At 40.2% G+C, this 24469-nt stretch overlaps 1 protein-coding gene across 2 annotated transcripts in view; it reads right to left on the bottom strand.

The window, feature by feature from the left end:
- Positions 1–1170: 1170 nt before the first annotated feature.
- The window catches only part of LCP1 (lymphocyte cytosolic protein 1), a 69541-nt gene continuing 46242 nt past the window's right edge, over positions 1171–24469 (bottom strand). For both annotated transcript variants that reach the window (XM_030922455.1, XM_010358089.2), the window contains 8 exons: positions 23704–23799; positions 21935–22130; positions 19524–19602; positions 18674–18788; positions 17515–17648; positions 9298–9421; positions 6068–6192; positions 1171–2972 (listed from right to left, as the gene is read on the bottom strand). In XM_030922455.1, coding sequence (XP_030778315.1) covers positions 2840–2972; positions 6068–6192; positions 9298–9421; positions 17515–17648; positions 18674–18788; positions 19524–19602; positions 21935–22130; positions 23704–23799 — 1002 coding nt within the window. In that variant the 3' untranslated portion in view covers positions 1171–2839. The remainder of the gene's footprint in view (positions 2973–6067; positions 6193–9297; positions 9422–17514; positions 17649–18673; positions 18789–19523; positions 19603–21934; positions 22131–23703; positions 23800–24469) is intronic.

Genomic DNA, 24469 nt, shown 5'->3' with positions numbered 1-24469 from the left:
CTCGGGCACTGCTAATTCCAAAGATTCCTCCTCAACTCAGTCTAGACATTGTTTTGCACCAATCTCTAAGTCTGACTTTTGTTTATGATTGGGTTGGGGCTCAGAAAAAAACGAAACCCCATGGCACTTTGGTATGCAGAGTACTTCGAACTAAAGGAGACTGGAAAGCCTCCAAGGTAACCTCAGAAACAAGGTCTCCCTCTCTGATCTTCTCCTGCCCTCCTGTCTCCTGCCCTTCTTTCTCCCCTGAAGCAACTCCTAGAAAGCAGAATTCCTCTTTCTCAAGGAGGGTCATAGAAACTAGAACCCCTTTTCCCCAAAGCAAGTCGTAAAACCCTAGAAAAATTACTCTAACCTTCCCCTCCCTTTCTGTGTAGACAGTGGCAGTGGCGGTAAAGAAATTCTCTGGCCCACCTTGCCTGATAGTAGGTAATAAGACCCTCATTCCAGGGGGTCCTGCCCTGATCCCTGGAGGAAAAAATGCTACAGACTGTGGCCAAGAAGAATCAGAACAGACAGGACTTGCCGGGCTGCTTCCCCTTCCATTTATTAGCCTTAGATCACAGCCTTTTGCCCAATCACATTTCTGCATGGCCGTTCATTCTGCATTACATCTAAGCACAAAAATGAACAGTTTTCTTTGGATCTTTGGGTTTCATTTCTAAAAGCTCCCGTGTCATGTAAAACTTTGATGAAAGAAATTTGTTATCCTTTTCTCTTGTTAACTCATTTTTCGTCATAGTATTGGCCGTGATTATTATGATAGGTGAGGAAAGGTATCACACCTCTCCACTTCTACAAGTTCAGTGTATTCCTGAGTTTGGCTCTCAGCTTTAATTTTATTCCCTGCTTTACCTAATGGAAGTTTATTCTTCAGTTTTTAGCTAAACGATTTCTCCTCAGACTGTTTCCTGTCATAAATTCATGTCTCACCCTGCCCTTCTTTTTATCATTTGTCACCATCTGTTATTTTAATTGTTTAACTTCTGTCTTTCCTACGACAGGCAACAGTTGAACACAGTGCCTGTTTAATTCATAGGCACATTGTTAAAACCTTGCACTAAGTCTAGCACATATTAGGCGCTTGAACATGTTGGTGGAATGAATGAATGAATGATTTATAGCACACTGTTAGCAAACTTTCAAAAGGAAACATCCAGAGACACCTAATATAGGGAACATTTTATTTGGAAAGATTTTGAGCATCATTCTCTTTTCATTTTTTATTAAGGCAGTAACATTCTTTCTTCCCGGAGGTGGATGGGGGAAATCATTTGAGGCTACAGTAAGTTCAATCTGAAGTCAAAACCAACCACTTTGCATTCAGAAGCAGCAAAAATACTGGTGATGGGCTGGGAGGAGCCATATGTTGGCTTTCTGAGTCCACTGCCAAGGAACAGATCCAGAGCAATACATTTCAATTGCTTTGAAAAATGGCTAAGTTCCATTACATACCACTACTAAAGAAGATACCTCATTGATGAAGCCTTTCACCATGATAGAGGGAGTCTAGTGCTGGTTCACAATGGCCTGTTGCGTTTTAGCCTTCAGTTGGTTTAGGGGGAAATTGCTTAACCTATGAGAGTTGCTCAAATTCATATTGTTCTTGTTTTGCTTTGGAATTCTTTGTCCAGTAAATTAGCTCTTCATAACACAATCCCGCCATTTCTTATCCAGCATAGATTCATTCTACCCTTGACAGCTGGCCAGGTGTGTGTGTATGTGAATAGGGGTGCTATTCATTGGCACATATTGTTCCCCCTGGAGTTTAGGGGTGGCAGAAAGCTTTTATAGTACCAAAAAAGTAAACATTGATAATATGGCCTGACAACAACCAGATATGCTAAGCTCTAGAAGCAAAAGCAAGGCAGGATTGCCTCCAAATGTGGACAGATACTAGCCATACCACAGTAACTAGAATCTAATGTGAGGGCTGAATGCCTGGAGAGGCAGCGCCCTAAAGGATGCTTAGTTACAGCTCCATGCTGCCCCCGAGTGGCTTGATACTCCATTACACCCTCCTTGGATCCAACCTTCCATTAAGAGTTAAGGCTCTAGAGGGCAGAGTATTCAAGATGTTAGATCTAGTCCAAGCCCAAATTCTAGAGTTAAAAACAGAGGGGTTCTTAGTGGCTAAAAAAAAATCAAAACCTGATGACATTTGGGACTCCAGTCTTGAGGAAAGGCTCTGATGATGAGGCTTACTTCTGCAGGCTACCAGACACTCCTGAGACTTCAACAGCTTCACTGATTTATCAGACGCTCCAAGTGGCCCAGAGACAAGGATGGCCAGAAGAGATGGGGCCTCCAGAAGGCATGGTTCCAAGTGCATGAGGAGCAAAGTCATGGGAGGCAGGGTACGAAGAAGGGACAGAAAGAGGGGCTTGCAACAGATCAAAGGCTGACCTCCAGGAACACGGTTTAGGGCAGGTGTGATGATTCCCCTCCTGGCACTCATATTGAACAAAGTAAAGGGAAGCCACATGAAGTGGGTTTGAAAGATTATATCAAAATTAATATCACTGCAGCTTCTATCTTCAACTAATGGCAAAAGCGAGAAGGGTACCTGGAAAACGAATTCTTTGTTTTCCTCTAGATTTTCGAAGAAGCAAATAAATCAAGAATAGAAACCTATATATAGGAAGTTGGACCTCCTGCAAAGAATGAAGCACTTTTTGTTAAATACAGGAGAGGCTACTTGGCTGCACTAATATGTGCTTTTTGGAATCTTGTAGAATGTCACCAAGTTGAACTTTGGAATGGCTTGAATCATCCCGGGAGCATCTGTGCTGGGCAGTCAGGAGTGAGTGCACCGCCTCCCACCCGACCCCACTGGGCCTCACACCCTCTTCATTCCTTTCCCCATAAGGCAGGCAAACACGGTCATGACCATTTTAGGGTTCACTTCAACCAGGTCTTCTGGCAGGGCATACACTCTTGCTCCAATTTTTCGGGCCATAGAGATGGCATACCTAAAAGGGAGAAAAGAGGAAACATAAGGAGAGCCTAAGAAACACAGCATGAATGGGACCCTGGAGGGTCACAGTCGCTCCATACTCAGGACAGAACTCACTCCTGCAGTGGCTGGAGTCAGTCACCAGCATCCTCACACTTTTGTGGACAAATTTTGGCTCAACCAAAGCTTCTGACAAAGCATCAGACTTGCTGGCTAGTCTCGTGATCACTATCAAGTGTATTATTTGTCCTTAGAGACCTCTTCAGCTCCTGTCTTTTTTGTTTGTTTGTTTGTTTGTTTTTTTTTGTAGAGACAGGGATCTCACTATGTTGCCCAGGCTGGGCTTGAACTCCTGGCCTCAACAGAACCTCTTGCCTCAGCCTCCCAAAGCACTGGGATTACAGGCGTGAGCCACTACACCTGGCACATGCTGCCACTTTTGATACTCACACCAGGAGTATTCTCTTGGGCTGCATAGCAGCATGGCAGAAAGAGTCACAGAACTGAATAAAAATGTGTGCTAGGAAAAGTTTGCAGACTACATTTCAACTACAGTAACATTTTTATAAGGAACAAAAGAGGAAAAATGTGTCTATAATATCCTGACCCCAATTGGCCGGGCACGGTGGCTCACGCCTGTAATCCCAACACTTAGGGTAGCTGAGGTGGGTGGATCATGAGGTCAGGAGATCGAGACCATCCTGGCTAACATGGTGAAACCCCATCTCTACTAAAAATACAAAAAATTAGCCAGGTGTGGTGGCATGTGCCTTTAGTCCCAGCTACTCTGGAGGCTGAGGCAGGAGAATCGCTAGAACCTGGGAGGTGGAGGCTGCAGTGAGCCGAGATCGTGCCACCGCACTCCAGCCTGACGACACAGCGAGACTCCGTCTCAAAAAAATAAAAAAATAATAACAAAAAACTCCTGGCCTTCCACATCAAATTTTTTATTCTTTGTTTCATTCCAATTCTTGCCAACATATATTTGTACTTATTTATGGCACTGCAATATAGAGTAGCCAGAGACTTATATTCCATATTTTCACATAGAATGATGATAGCTGCATCAGAACATTTTTGCTCTGTTTGTAGATATATGAAGATAAATTTTATTAATTATAATCTATTTTCAAATGAGCTCACACTACTACCTGGCAGTTCTTTTATTCACCTCATTTATTATCTAGTGACCTCTTACAATGGTTACAACAGACACTCTTCACTCTACCCAAACCCACATTTACTACCTCCTGCTCTCCTAAAATTACTTTACTTTTACTTTATTGATGAAATTAAATTAAGAACATCAGGCAGGAGTAGACCCATTTTTTCTCCTTGTCTGTCTCTCAATAACTTCTTCCATATTAATTATTAATGAAGTAAAATTAATTCTTCCCCATTATAAAACACAGAAGGAAAATTGTCTGAAAACTAGAAAGGAGGTTCAAACAAAATCACACACAATCTTGCCACCATAACATAACCATTCTTCACATTTTGTGTAATTTCTTTCACCCCTTTTCCTAAATAATTTTGTATCTTGCCCTCACAGGAGAGTGCTTACGAGTCCGGGCTCTTAGGTTGGACTTTGAATCTCAGCTGCACAACTGAAAAATTGTATGGCCTTGGCAAGTTTCTTACACCTAATCACATTCCCCTTGAACATCTGGGCTGAAGGCTTTTTACGATTTCTGGGTCTTCATATGTGTTTTTCCTTCTGCCTGGAACATTCTTCCTCTCTCCTTCACCTGTCTACTTCCTTCCCACTTGTCTTTTTCAATTGAGCTCAGCTGAGCTGCTATTTGCTCTGAAGAGCTCTAGTCCCCTTCCTGTCCCTTCAGGGATGCCTCATACTGTCCCCTCCACACCTCTCATCACAATCTATTGTAATTTTAGTTTATTTATTTCTCTCCGTTAGATTGTGTTAAACGTCAGCATCCCAGGAGCACAGGTTCCCACTTTCCCAAACTGGAAACAGAAAGAAGGGCTCTGTTGAGACTATAAGGCAGGGATGCTGGGCACTAGATCCTTGTCACTTCTAGACCTGTGGTATGAGCTGAATTGTGTCTCTCTGGAATTCATATGCTGGAGTCTTAACCCCCAGCACCTCAGAGTGTGACCCTGTTTGGAAAGAGGGTTGCTGCAGATGAAAATAGTTAAGATGAGGTCATGCTGGAGTTGGGTGGGACCTTAATCCAATAGGACTGGTGTCTTTCTAAGAAAAGAAGCATCACAGAGAAACGCAAAGGGGGAAGACAGCCGTGTGAAGTCACAGACACGCAGGAAGAATGCCAAGTGAAGACGGAGGCAGAGACTGGCATGGGGCAGATTCTCCCTCAGAAGAAACCAATCCTGCCAACATCTTGATTGCAAATCTTTAGCTCCTATAACTGTGAGAGAAGAAACTTCTTCTGCCCGGTTTGTCTAGTACTTTGTTGTGGCAGCGCAAGGAAACTAACAGAACCTGATCTGAGAAAAGCATCTGTCTGGAGCAGAAGTTCATCAGCTTTTTTTGCAGAAGACTAGATAGTAAACATCTTAGGCTTCGTTGTAACTACGCAACTCTGCTGTTGTAGCAGGGAAGCAGCTCTAGACAAGATGCAAAGGAATAGGCTGTGTTTCAATAAAACTTTATTTAGAAAAGCAGACAACACGGCAGATCTGGCTCAGAAACTGTAATATGCTGACACTCACTCTAGAGGAATCATTTGGCAGATGACCTGAATGGTAAAGCACAAGACAGTGGCTCTCACACTGGCAAAGGCTCTACTGTGGAACCCTAGCCCTGTACATTCTTATCCATGAATATTCATGAATGGGGCATTTGGTTAGGAAATTGGTTTTATGAAACTATAGGCTTGCTTATCAATTACAAGAATACTCTTATTATTTTTTTTTTGTCTTGCTTCCAATCTGGCACTAGGAGCTTTAAACTACTATTGTACCATATCCAAAATAGTGATGATGAGACTACAATAAGTCCTGAGAAGGAAAGGCATGGATAGTGAAAATGAAATGTTTGCATAAAGGCATGAGCATTAGACTTCACAACCATCCAGCTGCCAGTTGGGTCCTTCCCTCCCGATCTTAGGTTTATTTCTATTTACGTACTTTGCATTGTTGAGTTTCTCATCATCATTCAGATTTTCTGTCTTCAGAAGGTCATAGTTAATGGAACCCGGTTGGATGGCATCAATGAGGTCCAGAACGGGCAGACTTGTACTAATCTTCGGGTCCTACGCAGAGAGAAAGGGAGGATTTCATCAACGTGTCCCAAAGTTACTCCCATTCAGCTCAAAGGAAGTGGGTGGCTTTTTCTTCTTAAATAAGTACTATACACAGCCTGGTCTGGGAAATGCAGCAGTATTCCACATAGCATTTCATATAAACTGTAGTTTCTGTAGGGGCATCAGTAACTTCCCAGAAAACCCACTGTCTACCAACAACTGGTAGTCGTTCTCAAATAATAAATGGAAGGAAGTTAGCACAACTAGAGAAAAACATAAAGTTAAAAAGAGTGGATTGTGTCAACCATATGAAAAAATGCTCGGCATCACTAATCATTACAGAAATGAGGACCAAAACCACAATGAGATACCACTGCACACCATTCAGAAGGGCTATTACTAAAAAGTCAAAAAATAACAGATATCGGTGAGGTTGTGAATGATTATACACTGTTGGTGGGAATGTAAATTAGTTCAGCCACTGTAGAAAGCAGTTTGGAGATTTCTCAAAGAACTAAAAATAAAATTACCATTTGAACCAGCAATCCCAATATTGGGTACATACTCAAAGGAAAATAAATTATTCTTCCAAAAAGACACCTGCATGCTCATGTTCATCACAGCACTATTCATAATAGCAAAGATATGGAATCAACCTAGGTGCCCATCAACGATGGACTAGATAGAGAAAATGTGGTACATATACATCACGGAATACTATGGAGCCATAAAAAAGAATAAAATCATGTCATTTGCAGCAACATGGATACAGCTGGAGGCCATTATCCTAAGTGAATTAATACAGTAACACAAAACCAAATACTGCATCTATTCACTTATAAGAGGAAGCTAAACATTGGGTATATATGGACATAAAGGTAGGAAAAATAGACACTGATGAATACAAGCAGGGGGAGGGTGGAAGTGGGTTAAAGGTGAAAAACTTCCTGTTCAGCACTACTCTCACTATTTTGGTGACTGGTTCAATAGAAGCCCAAATCTCAGCATCACACAATATACCCTCGTAACAAACCTGCAGATGTACTATCTGAATCTATTTTTTTTTAAAGAGTGGGTTGTGTTCATTTTTTAAAGGGCTTCACATAAAAGGAATGTGGGGCTAGTATGACATTTCTTTCGGTACACTATGTGGCCTCTTTTACTTAACCAATTCTGCAACAACTTACTAAGAAGACAGGAGAAAATGAGCCCTGAGTGTCACAAGGAGCAAAAGAATTGCCAAACCTTTCTAAGAGAGAACCCCAGCATTGCTTACCAAATCTTCTCCCCATAAGAACACCCCAGAAGCCACAGCCTAATGTAATGGGCTGGAACAGCAGCTATTTTAGGAAGAGAAGCACCCCTGGACTATGTAACTGGCCACTTCATATTAACAGCTCAGCTACCTATAGATACACTACACTCTACAGCCTCACCCCACAGGTAAAAGGCATTTTCCTCCCATTTGTGGATCATCACATACAATTACTAGCCATGCTCTCAGGAAGTTACTCAAGCTTTGATGTCCTCACCTATAAAATGAGGAAAACAGTAAAGCCAGCTTTACAATGTCAGTGAAGACACCCTGAGATATGAACAAGGAGCCCCGGTAGCCAGAGCACATTCAATATTTAGAGCTCCTTTCGACTTTGCTTTTCTTTACTGCCTTTCCAAATCTCCTTCTGGAAGAATCTGCTTGCATCAGTGACCAGCATCCACTCCTGACTGCTCAGCTCTCCAGACTGAACAGTAGGCTGGAGATGGAGCAGAGGTGACGGTGATGAGCTCACAGCAGGTGGACACTCCTGCGACAGCCCTGCCCTGACAATATCTTCTGCTACTGCTTGTGGAAAGAGATTTTCATTTTTTCTTGATTTTGAAACGCAGGATGGATATCACGATGAACCGCCTCACCAACCCTGTTAATACAAGTCTGAAGGGGTTCCTCCCCCTAATCCTGACCTTCAAGCTGGAAAAATGTAGTTAAGATGGCCCAGGCATTATGGTGATGTGGATCGAGTGCACAGGTCCCTTGAGGAGGAATCCAGTTAATGTATGAAACATGAGTCAAGACATTTAATGAAGTGCTGCTATTAATAAAAATGGGATTTAGATAGAAGTACACAACTGCTTTTTTACAAAAAAAAAAATCACAAGGGAGATCTTTGAGCATTTTATATGTCACCATTATAATGTTAATCTGAATCATGGAGGTGCCCACATTTTACGAATACTATCATAGTTTATATTACTTTGAAAGAACAATGCCTAAAATCTTGATTCTAAAATCACGGATTTTAAGTGGGAACTAAGCACTGAGTACACATGGACATAAAGATGGGAATAGGCCAGGCATGGTGGCTCACGCCTGTAGTCCCAAAGCACTTTGGGAGGTTGAAGCAGGAGGATCTCTGGAGGCCAGGAATTTGAGACCAGCCTGGGCAACATAGTGAGACCTCATTTCCAAAAAAAAAAAAAAAAAAAATTGCTGGGTATGGTAGTGTGCACCTGTAGTCCCAGCTACTCGGGAGGCTGAGGCAGGAGGGTCACTTGAGCCCAGGAGGTTGAGGTGGCAGTGAGCCACGATCATGCCACTGTACCCCAGCCTGGGTGACAGAGTGAGACCTTGTCACAAAAAACAGATATAAAAAGTAAAATTAAAAAATAAAAATTAAAAATATAAAAATAAAAATTAAAAATAGACAGTAGAAACTACGCGAATGGGGAAGGGGGGGGAGGACAAGGGCTAGATAAACTGCCTGTTGGATACAATGCTCCGTGCCTGGGTGGTGGATTTATTTCTACCCCAAACCTCAGCATCACTCAATATACCCATGTAACAAATCTGCACATGTACCCCCTAAATCCAAAATAAAAGTTGAAATTTTTTTTAATGATGGGTTTTTACGATTAACTATTATGGGGGAAGTATTGAGAAATTCATCAATGAAATGACTGATGAACATCAAAACAACAACGAGTCATTTAAGCAAAATTGAAATGGGAGGGGGAGGCTCTAATACCTAACACTGAAGGTCACTTGAACACATAATGAAAACAATACAGAGAGGCATAGAGCTCAGATGGCCTCTAGCAGAAGACAAAGAAATTTACCTTGAAACTAGAGATGGATGAACTTTTCTCTGCTTCCCTCAACGTTTCATTCACCCAGTTGACAATAATGTCATCGTTGACCTTCTGGCCACCGCCAATTTCTTCAAGGATATTCAGTGTATACCTGAACAAAATAAAGAACGCTTTCTGGAGAACAATGGCTAAAGAATTTAATATAAGCAGAAAGTAGTTAAGGATGGAAGTTTTTTTTCAGGTATGTCATAGAAGACAGTCTAGACACCATTACATTTGAGAGAAAAAAAGAATATATAACAACATTAGTTCCTTTTAGAATAACTTAAGATGTGACTTTATGGCTATTATAATGAAATGTAAAGCAAATACCTCCTTCTAAGCACGATCATTGCTCTGAGCAAAAAGAAAAAGGCAAAGGGAAAAAAATGCAAGGAAAAGCAAATGAAGGAAAAGATTCCAACCTGTGACAACTAAAAAAAATAATTAAAATCAAGAAATGATTCAACATTGGAAAAGTCTGAATAGCCTACATGATAAAGAAAAAGTATAAAATATTTTTTTCCTTGTATAAGTAAAAATGTCAGAAATATGCTGACAAGGGTAATCTTTAGTCTGAAGGTAAGAATTACTTTAGATACCTACTGTCGTCAGAATTGGTTTGTTTGTTGTTTTGGAAGGGTTGGGGGACATTTATTAAGAAGATGTTTTAACCTCTCAAAATTCTATAGAGTAGGCCAGGCGCCAGTAATCCCAGCACTTTGGGAGGCCGAGGTGAGCAGTTCGCTTGCGCTCAGGAGTTCCAGACCTGCCTGGGAAACACAACGAAACCCGGTCTCTACCAAAAACACAAACAAAAAATTAGTTGGACATGGCAGCGCTTGTCTGTAGTCCCAGCTACTAGGGAGGCTGAGGCAGGAGGATTGCTTGAGCCTGGGAGGCAGAGGTTACAGTGAGTTGAGATAGTGCCACTGCACTCCAGCCTGGGTGACAGAGTAAGACTCTGTCTCAAAAAGAAAAGAAACAAAAAAACAAAAAACAAAAAACCCAAACATTCTCTGGAGTAGAGAAGAGCCACCATTCCCTAAAGCTACTCCCTTCTGAAAGGGAAATACAGGGGAGAAAGCCCAGAGTCGAGGAACACGTGGGCTTGTTGACTTCATGGTTCAGGTTGGCAGGAGGGGATCAAATGACACATGAAAGACCTTCAGAGCTAGAATTGCAGTGTGTGCTTCTCAAACTGAAACTCAAGAATCCTGTGACTGACTCTCATCTGACCAGTCTACCTAAATTCAGGTCACCCTCCACTTGGGTGCTCTAGGATTTTGCTTACATAATCCATTGGGTATCTTCCTCTAGTTACTGCTCCTATGGACAGTACAGTTCTCCCATGACTTTCCAGATGGTTTTCAAATTTAGTCCCTGAAATAAGAGCAATGCCTTGCTTCCTCTAGGTTAAAGCACCTTCCCATTATTGAAGAGAGGAAGGAAAATGGCTTCTGTAACTTTTCTTTATCAAAATTCACATTTAAGTGACGTCCTATCAGTTACACCTCCCAAGTCTCCCTCAAATCACTTAGCTCCTCTTCATTCTCTTTCTCCATCTCACAGAATTTCCTTTCTGAAGTACAGTTCTGGTTTTTTTTTTTTTAGAGATGGAGTCTCAGTATGTGGACCATGGCCCAGGCTGGAGTGCAGTGGATATTCACAGGTATGGTCATGGCTCACTGTGTCCCCGAACTCCAGGGCTCAAGCAATCCTCCCACCTCAGCCTCCCCAGTATGGGACGGACCACAGACACATGCCACTGTTCCTGCTTGGTCACGTCATTTAAAGTGACTCGACATGACCCAAAGAATACAGGTTAAGCTCCAGTGTACAGCACACAAGACCCTTTACAATTTGGCTCTAGTGTTCTTTTCCAGCACTTCCCTCCCTGCTTCCTTGCTCATCGTGTGCTACACACACACACACATACACACACACACACACACACACACAAAGACCTATACACATTTCAACCGCACAGAGCCATCAGCAGCTTCCCAGCCACACCTCCATCCTCCTTCTGCCTCCTGCTTCTGGGACTCAGCTGTACTCACTGCCTGGGCCCTCTTCCCTTCTAGTGAATTCCTAATCTTTTGAACAATCCTCAGCTCAAGTATCACTTTTCCAGCTTACACAGTGTATTAATCAGTATTGGTACACTTGCTTCAAACCTGTTTCTTGGAACTTTTGATGGCATTGGCATCCACTGGGTGCCCTCGGACAGGGTCCATGTGCCCTGTTCATCAGAGCTTAGCAGACTGCCTAGCACTACTGGGCATCTAGTAAATGATGGCACAGAGTGGCGGGTGAAATAAATGGAGTGACTTTCTCCCAGGGAAAGCAAGGGGATAATCAAGATGTTTAGTCTGGGCCCAGAGATGGGAACAAATTGCTGAGAAATCATGAGTATAAATGGGATAAGTGCAGATAGATTTTCAAAATATTTCTAGTTCAGAAAAGATCCTCCTTTCGATCTGTTCATAAAGGTTACATTTTATGGCATAACTGGCTTCTTATTTCTGGATAGCATGCATATTAAGTTATTAGCATTTACTGTAACATCTAAGAATTTCTGCCTAATAAATGTCTGAATAAAAAAACGGTAGGTTAGTGCTTGCTTCATTAGGTCCTCTCCATATATAACCTGATGGGACAAACTAAGTTTAATCTTCTGGTAGCTTCTCTTGTCCCAGGACCTAGTTCTCACTTCCCTTCATCAGGAGTTGCAGCCCTGCATTGTCCACATGCTCATATAAACAGCAGCAGTGTTCCTGACCTACCTCCTAAGCCCAGGAACTAAATGGTGCAGAGGAGAACCCCACCTTTACACTAAAGTCTGTCTGCAAGAGTAAAAAGCTACTAAGGAACAGGGAACCTTATAGAGGTATGGCAAATTGTGGAGGCAACTTATTGCATTCTGGGGTTTGACAACAGCCTCTCACAGTGGCACAGAGTTCCAGTGAACACAAGGCAGTCTTTCTGCCGCCTCAAGTGAGATGCAGAGGTTTGAAATGGAATCAGACACCCACTTGTAAGTACAATGATAAAAAAAAAAAAAAAAAAAAAAAAGAGGAAAAAAAACACAAAGAGAAGAAAGAATAGAATTAGGCTGGGCCCGGCACGGTGGCTCATGCCTGTAATCCGAGCACTTTGGGAGGCTGAGGCGGGCAGATCACCTGAGGTCAGGAGTTTGAGACCAGCCTGACCAACATGGAGAAACCCTGTCTCTACTAAAAGTAGAAAATTAGCCAGGTGTGGTGGCGCATGCCTGTAATCCCAGCTATTCTGGAGACTGATGCAGGAGAATTGCTTGAACCCGGAGGGTGGAGGTTGCAGTGAGCTGAGATCACACCACTGCACTCCAGCTTGGGCAACAAGAGCAAAAAGTGTCTCAAAAAAAAAAAAAAAAATTAGGCTGGAGCCTCCATTCTAGATAGTACACTAAGCAATTGCTCATCTAAATAAAGATTCAAAGTATAAAACAAAAACTAATTTGGTCTATGTCTTTCTAGATTTTTCCTTTTGAGATAATTACTGCATATCATCAAACCTGCTTCGGGATGACCGTGCTATTAAATGGAGCCCTCCAGACAAGATCTCAGTATTACCAGTGTTTGCAAAATGTGCTGTGCTGAAAAGCTCTTTGTCAAAATGAAAACAGCATTATGAGCTCCAGCTTTAGCCAGTTCTTCCTTCAACAAGAGGATTGATGAGGTTTGGATGTGAGACACCACAGGGATGTGATTATTACCTGCTTACTTTCCTGCCTTCCAACACTTGTTTTACTTATTTACTATTTGGAACCAACAGAGGAACAAACCGTGGTGTTTTGTTTTTGAAGGACCCATCCTGACTTCACCATCCACAGCCTGTTTGACTTGGGGAGAGTTTCCTATTTGTCTGCTTCAGATTCTTTGTTCATTTGTTGGAGTAGAGCTATCATTGCCATGTGCTGGCAGCCTGCTTGCTTCAAGGGTTTTATCTGCAAGTTTATGCATACGCTGTTTGCCAACTGTCCACCCTGAGAATGATTTCCAAGCTACTGAAGGGGAAAGGGAAGTTTAAGTACATATCTCTCATTTGCTCTCATGCGAAAAAATGACAAGCTATTTATTGTCCAGATAAATGACCAAATTAGCACATCAGCACAATTCAGTGAAATAAATTCCAGCTAGAACTGGCTGTAAATTTAATAGATCTTTTAATATATGGCATGCAGGGAAAAAAAATCCCTTCTGGTGCCATTTATATAATCATCGGTCGTTTCTTCTCCTTCTGCAGTAATATATTTCTCTGTCTATTTTCTTAAATGCACAATTCTTGTGTAGTAAACACTCATGAGAAATACGACTTTTTAACCAGGTGGAGATAGCAATAGCAGAGTAGACCTTATTGTGTATGTGCCAGCCATTAAATAGGGTTTTGAGCCACATTTTTATAAAACATTCAAAGATCATATTGCAAGATGTTTTTCAGATATTATCAAATTTAACCCGGAATAGAGCTGGCCTGAGTTTATTTTTTATTTTTGACACAGAGTCTTTTTCCATTACTTAGGTTGGAGTGCAGTGGCATGATCTTGGCTCACTGCAACCTCCACCTCCCAGGTTCAAGCAATTCTCCTGCCTCAGCCTCCTGAGTAGCTGGGACTACAGGCACACACCACCATGCCTGGCTAACTTTGGTATTTTTAGTAGAGATGGGGTTTCACCATGTTGCCCAGGCTGGTCTCGAACTCCTGACCTCAGGTGATCCACCTGCCTCAGCCTCCCAAAGTACTGGGATTACAGCATGAGCCACCACACCCAGCTGCCCTGCACTTTTTAATCATCAAAAAAGAATATATTAAAGATTATTTAATATTGAAACCCATGAGTCAGTTTAACTGTTGCAACTAAAAGGACTTTTGCTTTGGTTTTTAAAGCAATCAGTATGAATTGCTAATCTGTTATAAATTTAAAACTTGTGGAAGATAATAAAGATAGCTTGGAAATAGCATCTGGAAATACACGGGTGAGAACAGCCCTAAGCAGTTTTCAGTGATGTTCTGGATACATGCAGTAAACTAAAAGATAGGGTTGGAGTTTCTTTAGCTCTGGAGTTTTAGGCATCAGGGGAGCCTTATGACATCCGCCTCCATCATTAAAAAGACCCCAGTTTACAAATGGGTAATGGAGCTCTATACTTAGTAAAGTAAATGTGAATCAGGGAGTGAAATCTTTAATGATCACTTCTGATTATCCTACCTTATCTGGAAATACTGACACAATTACATCCAGAGCCGGCCATTATTAGGATCTGCAGACAGTGTCTTGGAACTAAAGCCGCAGTGCCTAGGCACACCACAAACCTTGCCTTTGCCATTATCTTGCCAGACAGAATGTAATGTGACATGCAGTTTCTAGGGCTTCCTTCCAGGTAGGAAAACGAATTATGTCACACTAACATAGGCTCTAATGAGGGGATGCAAAATTCCTGCTTTGTCAGAGCTATTAGTATAAGGGGAAAGACTGAAGCATTTACAAGTAAATTATTTTATTACTTACAGAATTCCTATCTAAAAGTCTTCCCAAGCTTATGATTTTGTACCAAAATTGTTTCTTTTTCTTATAATCTATTTTCTGTTTGCGTATCTTCTTATATTCTATTTTTGTTTAACTAATATCACCCTATAATTCTCACATTAGTCAAGCTTATATTCAGTTCCAAAACGTTTCTAAAATTCTCTATGAAAGGAACTTCCATTTCTGGCCATGATGGAATAACAGGAACCACATTTAAACACCTCTAATACACTGAAAAACATACGAAACAATGTTGTTCAGACATCAGACAATAGGAAGCACAGGACAGTGGCCCCTGAAAAGAAGAAAACAAAGTGAGCCTTAAGATTTTCCCAGCATGGAAAAAGTTTCCAAGCTGCAGCAGAGGAGGAGAAAACCCAAACAGAGCATGGCCATCCTCTTGAGTGGAGGAAACAGGAATGAGAAATGAAGGAAGCCCAGGTGCCTAGAATTTAAGGGGAAGAATATCAGAGCGGTGAGAACTGTATCGAGAGAAGAGAGTCATTCAGAAAGAAAGCTTCAGCGGCCTTCAGAGGGTTTCCCTCAGTCTTCAGCTGAGGACTGCTCAGTGCACATGTGTGAAGAAACTACTAGAGGCTGCGGGGAAAACCCACCAGAAATGAGCTGGCAGAGCAATCCTTGGGGCTCACACAAGGCTGGAAATAATTTGTTCCCACCAGCTGGAGTGGAAAAATTTCCTAATACATGAGCATCAAGTAAAGTACTCAGAAGACTATTTTCTCATTACTAACAAGCAAAATGAGCTCTAGATTAATTAAGCTTAAAAGTAAGTCTCAAATGGATCAAACTGTATTTAAGTAACTTAAGTCTATCCCAGGATAAAATTTAAGAATATTTAAAAGAATACAGAAATATCCAGTACATAGCAAGGTCAAATTCATGATATCTGACATATAATTAAAACATTAGCAGCATCTAAAGAAGCCAAAAAATATGACTCATAATGAAGATGAAAATAAATTAGTAGAAACAGATCACAAAATAAGTTACTGTCATTATTTTCTGTATGTTCAAGAAGGTAAAGGAAAGGACAGATATGGGAGATATAAAAATGACTCAACATTTCTATACATGGAGACGATAATATCCAGGTTAAAAAACATATACACTGGATGGAGTTAATGGAACATCAGACACACACACACACACACACACACACACACACACACACACACACACAAAAGAGATTAGTGAACTTGAAAACATAGCAATACAAGTTATCCAAAATGAAACATAGAGAAAATAAATAAATAAAGCATCAGTGAGCTTAGGGACAACTTTGAATGATCAAATATACACACACTTGGAATCCCCCAGAACCAGGGTTGGTGGGTACAGAAGATATATTTGAAGAGATGAAAGTTAAGTTTTCCAAATTTGATGGAAAGTATAAACCCATAGATCCTATAAGTTAACAAACGTCAAGCATAAGAAACAACAATGGGGCTGGGCACGGTGGGGTGGCACGCCTATAATCCCAGCCCTTTGGAAGGCCAAGGCAGGCAGATCATTAGGTCAGGAGTTTGAGACCGGCCTGTCCAATATGGTGAAACCCCGTCTCTACTAAAAATACAAAAATTAGCTGGGCATGGTGGTGTGGACCTGTAGTCCCCGCTACTCAGGAGGCTGAGGCAGGAGAATCACTTGAACCCAGGAGGTGGAGATTGCAGTGAGCAGAGATCGCATTACTGCACTCCAGCCTGGGTGACAGAGCAAGACTCTGTCTCAAAAAAACAAACAAACAAAAAAGCAAGAAACAACAATATACATCATAATAAAATTACCTAAAACCTGTAATAAAGAGAAATCTTAAGCCAGAAAAGAAATACTACATACAAGCAAACAAAGATAAGAATGACAATAGATTTCCTCTTGGAAACAATGTGGGCCAGAAGACAGTGAAACTATCTTTAAAATACTGAAAGAAAAAACTATCAACTTAGAATTCTGCACTCAGAGAAAAAAATCTTTTGAAAATGAAATAGACATTTTCAGACATACAGAAGCTGAAATCATTCATCACCAGCAGACTTGCGCTATTAGAAATATTTTAGGTAGACAGAAAATGATACCAAATGGAAATCTTAATCTATAAAATAGTAGGAAGAGCACTAGAAATAGTAAATATGTAGATAAATATAGCATAATTTCAACTTTATTTAAAAAGTCCCTTTAAAAGTAATTGTTATTTACACAGATCAGTTGAAGTAAAAGGATGGTAAAAAGATATGCCATGCTGACCACTAATCAATAGGAAGCCTGTAGAAGCAATAGTAGCTATTATCTATTAATGTCAGAAAAAATAGATTTCAGAGAAAAGAATATTAGTAGGCATAAAGAAGACTACTTCATAAGGACAGAGGGATGATTAAATCAGAATGAAACAACAATCTAAACTGTTTATGAACCTAATAACAGAGTTTCACGATACTTGAAACAAAAACGGACAGAACTGAAACAAAAAGCAGAAAGGTAAAAAGTGCTTCTCTGGTTATTAAGATTAGCTTAAAACATACATTTACTGAATTAACTCATACTGCTAAAAATTTGCTAATATTTTTCCAGGTAAAGAATGCGTTCAAGAAAAAGCCACTTCCATAAGCTATACTACCTTCTCATTAGCTGCCAAATTAAGGCCAATGTGAGAGTGCGGTTTCCTTCATTGAGATCTTGTCCACCGATGCCAACCAGCGAGAACTTCGCTTGATTCTTCCCCAATTCTACCGCATAGTTACAATTCTCAAGCTGAATGAGCAGAAAGGAAAACAATTTAACGTCACCATCTTGATTATGATAAATATCAGATAAATAATAAAAATAAAGATAGAAATGAAATAAATATGGTCAGACTGAATGACTTCTCAAGTCTCAACTGGTTCTGCAATTCTAGGATTCAAAAGTAAAGAATTTTTCATCTTTCCTTAGAAACCCCTCACTTTCATAAAAAAAATTTATAATGTGGAAAACCGAAATGAATTCCTTATTATGAATATGTTCACTGCTATATCACACTACATAAATGGAGGGCCATCCTTAGTTACCTCCATGTAATATTTCTAAAATAGAGGCCGGGCGCGGTGGCTCACGCCTGTAATCCCAGCTCTCAGGGAGGCAGAGGCGGGAGGATAGCTTGAGCCCAGGAGTTCGAGACCTGCCTGGGTAATACAGCGAGACCCCGTTCTCCACAAAAAGGAAAAAAAAAAAAAAAGACAAAAAAAAATATTTCTAAAATAGGTGAATTCACAGAGATTGACATGGAAAATCTGGAGTCTCCATCCTCTGCACACATAGCAAACGGACATGTGAACAGATACTCCTGCAGCTACGCATGGATCATTAACAGTCACAGCAATAAGAAATGCTGAGAAATGGCTGTGTCAACCCTGTTGTTTCAAAACAATGTTCCCACTGTGTTGACAGTCAACAAACTATTTGAACAAGTCAAGCTGTCAGAACAAAGCTCCAATTCTTTAGAAATTAGAATAAAGATCCTGCTGAGGGAAAAAATCCCTGTGGCTCTCTGCTTGCTCTAATTATCTTAATTAGAATTTTTGCATGATAATGTTTGAAGACATCCAACATGGAATTATAAATAAGTAATCGACTGAAATAATGGACACGCTTTAATAAACCTATTCAGGTTTCTGATTGCTGTACTAGAATTTAATTTCTGGATAAACATTGTTTGGCTGCCTTATAAAGTATTTAGAACGCTCTTGCAGGCTATGACTTTGCCTGCCTGCTGCAACATCAGAACCATCATTGTTTACCTTCTTCATATTGCCTCCCAGTTTGGGGTATGGCGGTTTGTTTACTCTGTTCCAGTCAACAGGAACTTTAATCTTTTCATAGAGCTGGAAGATGACCAGGGCATCTGATAAGTCACTGAACAAAACAAACACAAAAGGATTCTCAGAAATCCCACATTTATTCAGGGCCTACAATGGGCCAGACACTTTCTTACATATTAGTTTAGAGAATATTCACAACAACCCTGCACACTGGTAGTCATAGCTCCATCTATAGAGGTGAAGAAACCATGACTCAGAGAGACTGGGGGACTCACTCCTCCCAGGTGTGAGCAGCTATGCCCTTCCATCCAACACATGCTGCCTCAGGAAAAGAAAGAGCACGCTGGTGATGAAATCATCTGTACACCAAACCCCTGCAACACGCAATTCACCTATATAACAAACCCGCATATGTACCCTTGTACCTAAAGGTTTAAAAATTGTAAAACTAAGTAAATGTAAAAGAAATGTTAAAAAAACAAAATGAAGATGGCTTTAACAAGTGGCGTAGGAGACACTTCACCACAAACTTAACATCTGTTGTTTTGCCTCCTTGTGAGCAGATTATACGTATGATCACTTATGACATAGAGTAAATGTTTCATTTTGTTGAGGTACGATTTACATATTGAGCACACAGTGAGACTGATGTATGTAGGTGAGTTTTTCAGCTGAATAGCCAACATCTGAAGCTCAACTTGGCACTTTTCCCCTTCCATCAAGGTATGCACATTTTGTGAAGAGAATGCACATCATGGTGGTATTTGGAATCCTATGGCTCTTTCGAGGTCTCTGTCTTACATTAGAATGAGTTCCCAAATATTCCTACCTGTACAAATGATTGACTCGAGGGTTAACACCCAGAGAGTTCATCCAGTTCCTAAATGTCCGCTCTTCTCTCGTCTCACCTAGATGAAGGAAGACGGGTTATCTTTTGGGATGGAAGAAAACATGCCTTTTTTTATGACCAAAGTTTAACTAAAGAGGATGCAATAAAAACTGAAAATAGAATGAAAGAAAGAAATAAAATAAACCCTATTGGATTTGGATGAGGGTTCTTATACGGTGTTAATTTTTCTTTTCCATTTCAATTCCACATGTATTTCTACAGCATCTATTAGTAGTGTGTGGAATCCTGTGTGGGGTAGCCGTTCAGTTGGCTCTCAAAGGCTTACCTTCTTGCTGGAAAAAACAGGACTTTTAGGCATCAAACAGAGATCATACAAGCTACAGAACTCACTTAGGAGATAGATATATCTGTTATTTGAGTTGAGACAGGGAAAAGAACAGTATGGACTGAATTTGGAGGGGGCAGAATTTGAACTTGCCCTTGGATAGCTAGCAAAATCTGGATCAGAAAAAGGAAAGAGTAGAGGATTTGGGGAGATAGCAAGGGGTGGGAGTAGAAGACAGTATAAATATGCATATAAAGGGAGCAACAGGCAAGGTCTCTATTAAGAATATCAGGAACTGGTTTGGTCAGGGGTCTATACTGTACAGCCCAATGAGATAACCCTATCTGGAAGAAGGAGTCAGAATTGGAGATATTATTTATTTATTTATTTATGTTTTTTGAGACAGAGTCTCACTGTCTCCCAGGCTGGAGTGCAGTGGTGCGATCTCAGCTCACTGCAAGCTCCGCCTCCCGGGTTCACACCATTCTGCCTCAGCCTCCCAAGTAGCTGGGACTACAGGTGCCCACCACCATGCCCGGCTAATTTTTTGTATTTTTTTGGAGAGACAGGGTTTCAATCTTTGGATACCAGGTAGCACATTTTAGTTGACCTATTAGACAATGGCAGTCATTATGGCTTTGTAAAATTACTACAATACATTCTTGAGCAAGGCAGAGATACAATAAAATCAGTACTGGGATGTGCCTGGCAGCAGTGTGCAGAATCACTGAAAGGCGATATGCATTTGAATTAAACACGGCAGAGGGCAGAGTGTTTGACATTAGCATGTGGGATACACTCAAACATTTGATAAATGGAGGCTCCAAGATCCATTAAAATAATTGGTGTATGAGGTAATGAGTTTGGAAGAGCAGAAAAGAAATGTAACAATTGAGAAAATGTTCCAAAGGAAGATTATTAGAATTTGCTGATTTAGTGGATGTAGGGATGAAGGATAGGAAGATACAGTAGGATCCAAGGTCTTTAGTTTTGGTGACTAAAGAAAAACAAATGGTATGATTAATAGAAATGGAGCATTTCTAAAAGAGGGCAAATGGGATGGGAGGTGGGCTGGAAAGGCAATGGTTGGGGGTGGGAGGGAAAATAATCAATTCTGCTTTGCATATGCTGCACCTCAAATGATAGCCAAGGACCCAAACAGGAATATTCTAGAAGCAGCTGAAATGGGTGATTAGTGGGCTGGATATATAGATTTGGGAGTCAACAAAATGCACACAACCCCCTGACCATAATTCAGCAAATGACACAAATGCAGGAGTGTGGAAGCACGATTATGCTGCATTTCTAGTGAGAGTAAAGTGCTGTGGAAAAGGATCAACTCATACTTCAGATCTGAATCTCCTTGCTTGCGTGACATTCATTTAATATTAATCGACCTTTTTGTCTCAATATTGGGACTAGTTCATGACTTTTTAAAAAAAATCAAGTAAACATCTCTGGCACCTCTACCTGGTAGAATCTAATTAAAGCTATATACTTTTTGTTGAATCTTAACAAAAAGCATTAACTTAACAAATCTTAACAAAAAGCATTAACATGAGCATTAACATGAGCATTAACATGAAAAATACAACTGTTAGGGATTCTTCCTCAAAATACTTTTCTGTACCTCCCATAAGAAACAAAACAAACCAAAACTCAGTAAGCATATCCCGGCATACATTAGATATCATTTTTTGATAATGAATGGTGGCAGTTTCTTGCCTCTAGGAATCAACACAGTCCATTAAGTACATAAATTATCTTTTTGAAACTCCGGATTTATTTCATCTAATAATTAAATGCACTATCTTTCCTAAAACATTTAATTCTGAGAATGGAAGAAGTCTTTGTATAATGGACGTGATATAATGGTATTTAATTACTCCTGCTTGGCTGAAATTGACTTGATCAATCTATTTATTCTCTTTGTTGCATACCAGAGAATTAATGGCCTGTTTGCATGTGCAAATAGTTTATATTTGCTTAGGAAGTGAGTTTGAATTGCCATTGAATTAGAATTGTGAGTGCCTTTCCCCATCTTAAGCAAGTAGTTTGCAGTTACCTTCAAGAGCCCCCCAGTCAATGTCCTGGTTCTCTGGTTTGTGCAGGGCAGGGTATCTGTTAAAGAGGTTGGCAATAAAAGCCAAGTTCAACTTGGGGTTCCCTCGGACAACATCTGTGGCTGTGACAAACTGCCGGCAGCCCAGCCTCTCCGCCTGCTGCAACATGCATTCTGCCCTCTGGATGTCATCCTTCTCCTGCAATGCAAAAGGATGTCTCAGGGCTGGGTCAAGACTCTCCATGCACAAAGCAGATTGCATAATGTGAAAAGAAATGGGAATCTCACTGAAACCATTAGTGTCTATCTCAGGCAGACACTTAATAACAGCACATTGTTGCCTACACGCACCTGCACCAAAATCAGAAAGTCACAAGTAAAAGGAATCTCAGAGGTTAAGTAACGAAGGTCTCTCATCTCTATTATCAAACTATTTCAGATGAATGGTTGGTTGCCCTGTTTCAAAAGAGATGCAGTAGATTCCGAAAATTTATCATTCGAGTTTACCTTAATTATTTCCAACCATTAAGATTCCTTTTTATTTTTTTCTTGCGCAGATGTCATGAGATTGTCTATCAAAAAATTTTATTTATTAATTTATATTCCCATAACCAGTTCACAAAAGATATTTACACTTGCCAATAAGAGCATGTGATTAGCATATCCACCATCTCCACATTGAGTTGGTATACTTGCAACTCAAACAAAATAAATTTTATCAGTTAACCTACATATTGTTATTGATAAATACATAATATCAATTTTATTTTTGCAGACTTCAGATTTTGAACCACTCAATGTGCTCAAATAATTCTAGAGAATCTCCAGCCATTTGTAAGCGACTCTTAAAACAACACGAAAATTTTGTTGAAATATGGCCCACTGTCCTTAAAGTATATGAAACCACCAATTTTCAGAAAACGAAACTTTAAATTGGGATTATTTCTCAATATGACACTTTACTAGGCCGGGCGCGGTGGCTCACGCCTGTAATCCCAGCACTTTGGGGGGCTGAGGCGGGCGGATCACGAGATCAGGAGATCGAGACCATCCTGGCTAACACGGTGAAACCCCGTCTCTAGTAAAAATACAAAAAATTAGCCGGGCGTGGTGGCGGCGCCTATAGTCCCAGCTACTCATGAGGCTGAGCCAGGAAAATGGCAGAATGGCGTGAACCCGGGAGGCAGAGCTGGCAGTGAGCCAAGATCTTGCCACTGCACTCTAGCCTGGGTGACAGAGCGAGACTGTCTAAAAATAAAAAATAAAAAATAAATGACACTTTACTAGATAACACTACACACTATGCATTTTATGAGCTTTACTTCTCATTTACTTTTACTCTACTTCTTATTAGGAATCAGTTGACTTCAATATGAACTCATTGGATTTAACTCCAATGATATTAAATGAGGCACACAAACAGGCAAAGTGACTTCTCAAGATCAATATTAAAGTGGTGGCATAACAGGTTTCATTATAACATTCAGACCCATGTGGGGTTATAGAGTCTTCTAAAAGATGAACGTATACAGAAGTGCCTAGCATGCTGGATGGTGTTTAATTATTATTGGTTTCTTTCTTTAATGTTGTATTTCCAGATTCAGTTTTCATCAATTATTATCCCAAACTGCCCACAGTTTTACAGTTTTAACAGGGCTTTAGGCAGAAATGCCCAGTCATGGAACTCCAGAGTCAGAGCCACACAGGGCAATGGAACTGCCAACATGAAAGCAGCATCATGTTCTCCAAACACAACCGGGACCTGGCCTTACCCGCAGTCCTGACATGTCAATAACAACAGCAGGAATGCCTTCTTCATCTCCTTTTGGAGCCACCTGCTCAAGCAGGTGGTAATAAGCTTTTGAGTCCTGTGAGAAATTAAGAAATTCCAATTTCAAAATAGCACAGCTAATTACATACTTAGCACAACAATGATTTCCCAAAAGCAAACATTTTGTTTCATATTCAGCTATCATTCAAGAATGTAACTTAATTAACAAAGCTAGAAACATTCACTAATTTGAATGTTCTATGTGTCTCTTTACATATCACATATGTTTTTCTTTTTAAAAGGAGTGTAACAATAAAATAGACAAGATATGCACAAAAGGCACCCTAAAGAAGTGGATATTATTCTGTTGTCTTTAAGGGAGAAAAACAACTTATTTACATGTATTAAATTGTATACAGGAAAATATATATATACCTTTATATTGCTGTAGAAGTCAGTCAGCTAAGGTTTAATTAAAAAAAAGTGACAGAAAAAGGAAGCACAAGTTTAAAGCAGAGTTTTAAAATACATTTAAATGAACAATCAGCAAGAGAAAAATAAAGATGTCAAAGACAGAAGACTGAAGCATTAACAAGCAATCTTTATGTAAAAGGAGAAATATTAAGATAAGTGCATTTCATGTTTATCTAGAAGTTAGAAAAATGGTTCAATTTAGTTATAGCAGATTAGATACAGGTATTGAATTCTCAAGTTTTCTTAGATTCTGAAAATATATTGGCAAAAAGAATTCTCAGAATTATAGTCTT

The sequence above is a fragment of the Rhinopithecus roxellana genome, chromosome 18 (genome assembly GCF_007565055.1).
Source record: "Rhinopithecus roxellana isolate Shanxi Qingling chromosome 18, ASM756505v1, whole genome shotgun sequence".
Lineage (NCBI taxonomy): Eukaryota > Metazoa > Chordata > Mammalia > Primates > Cercopithecidae > Rhinopithecus > Rhinopithecus roxellana.
This window is presented reverse-complemented; position numbering and strand designations above follow the sequence as displayed.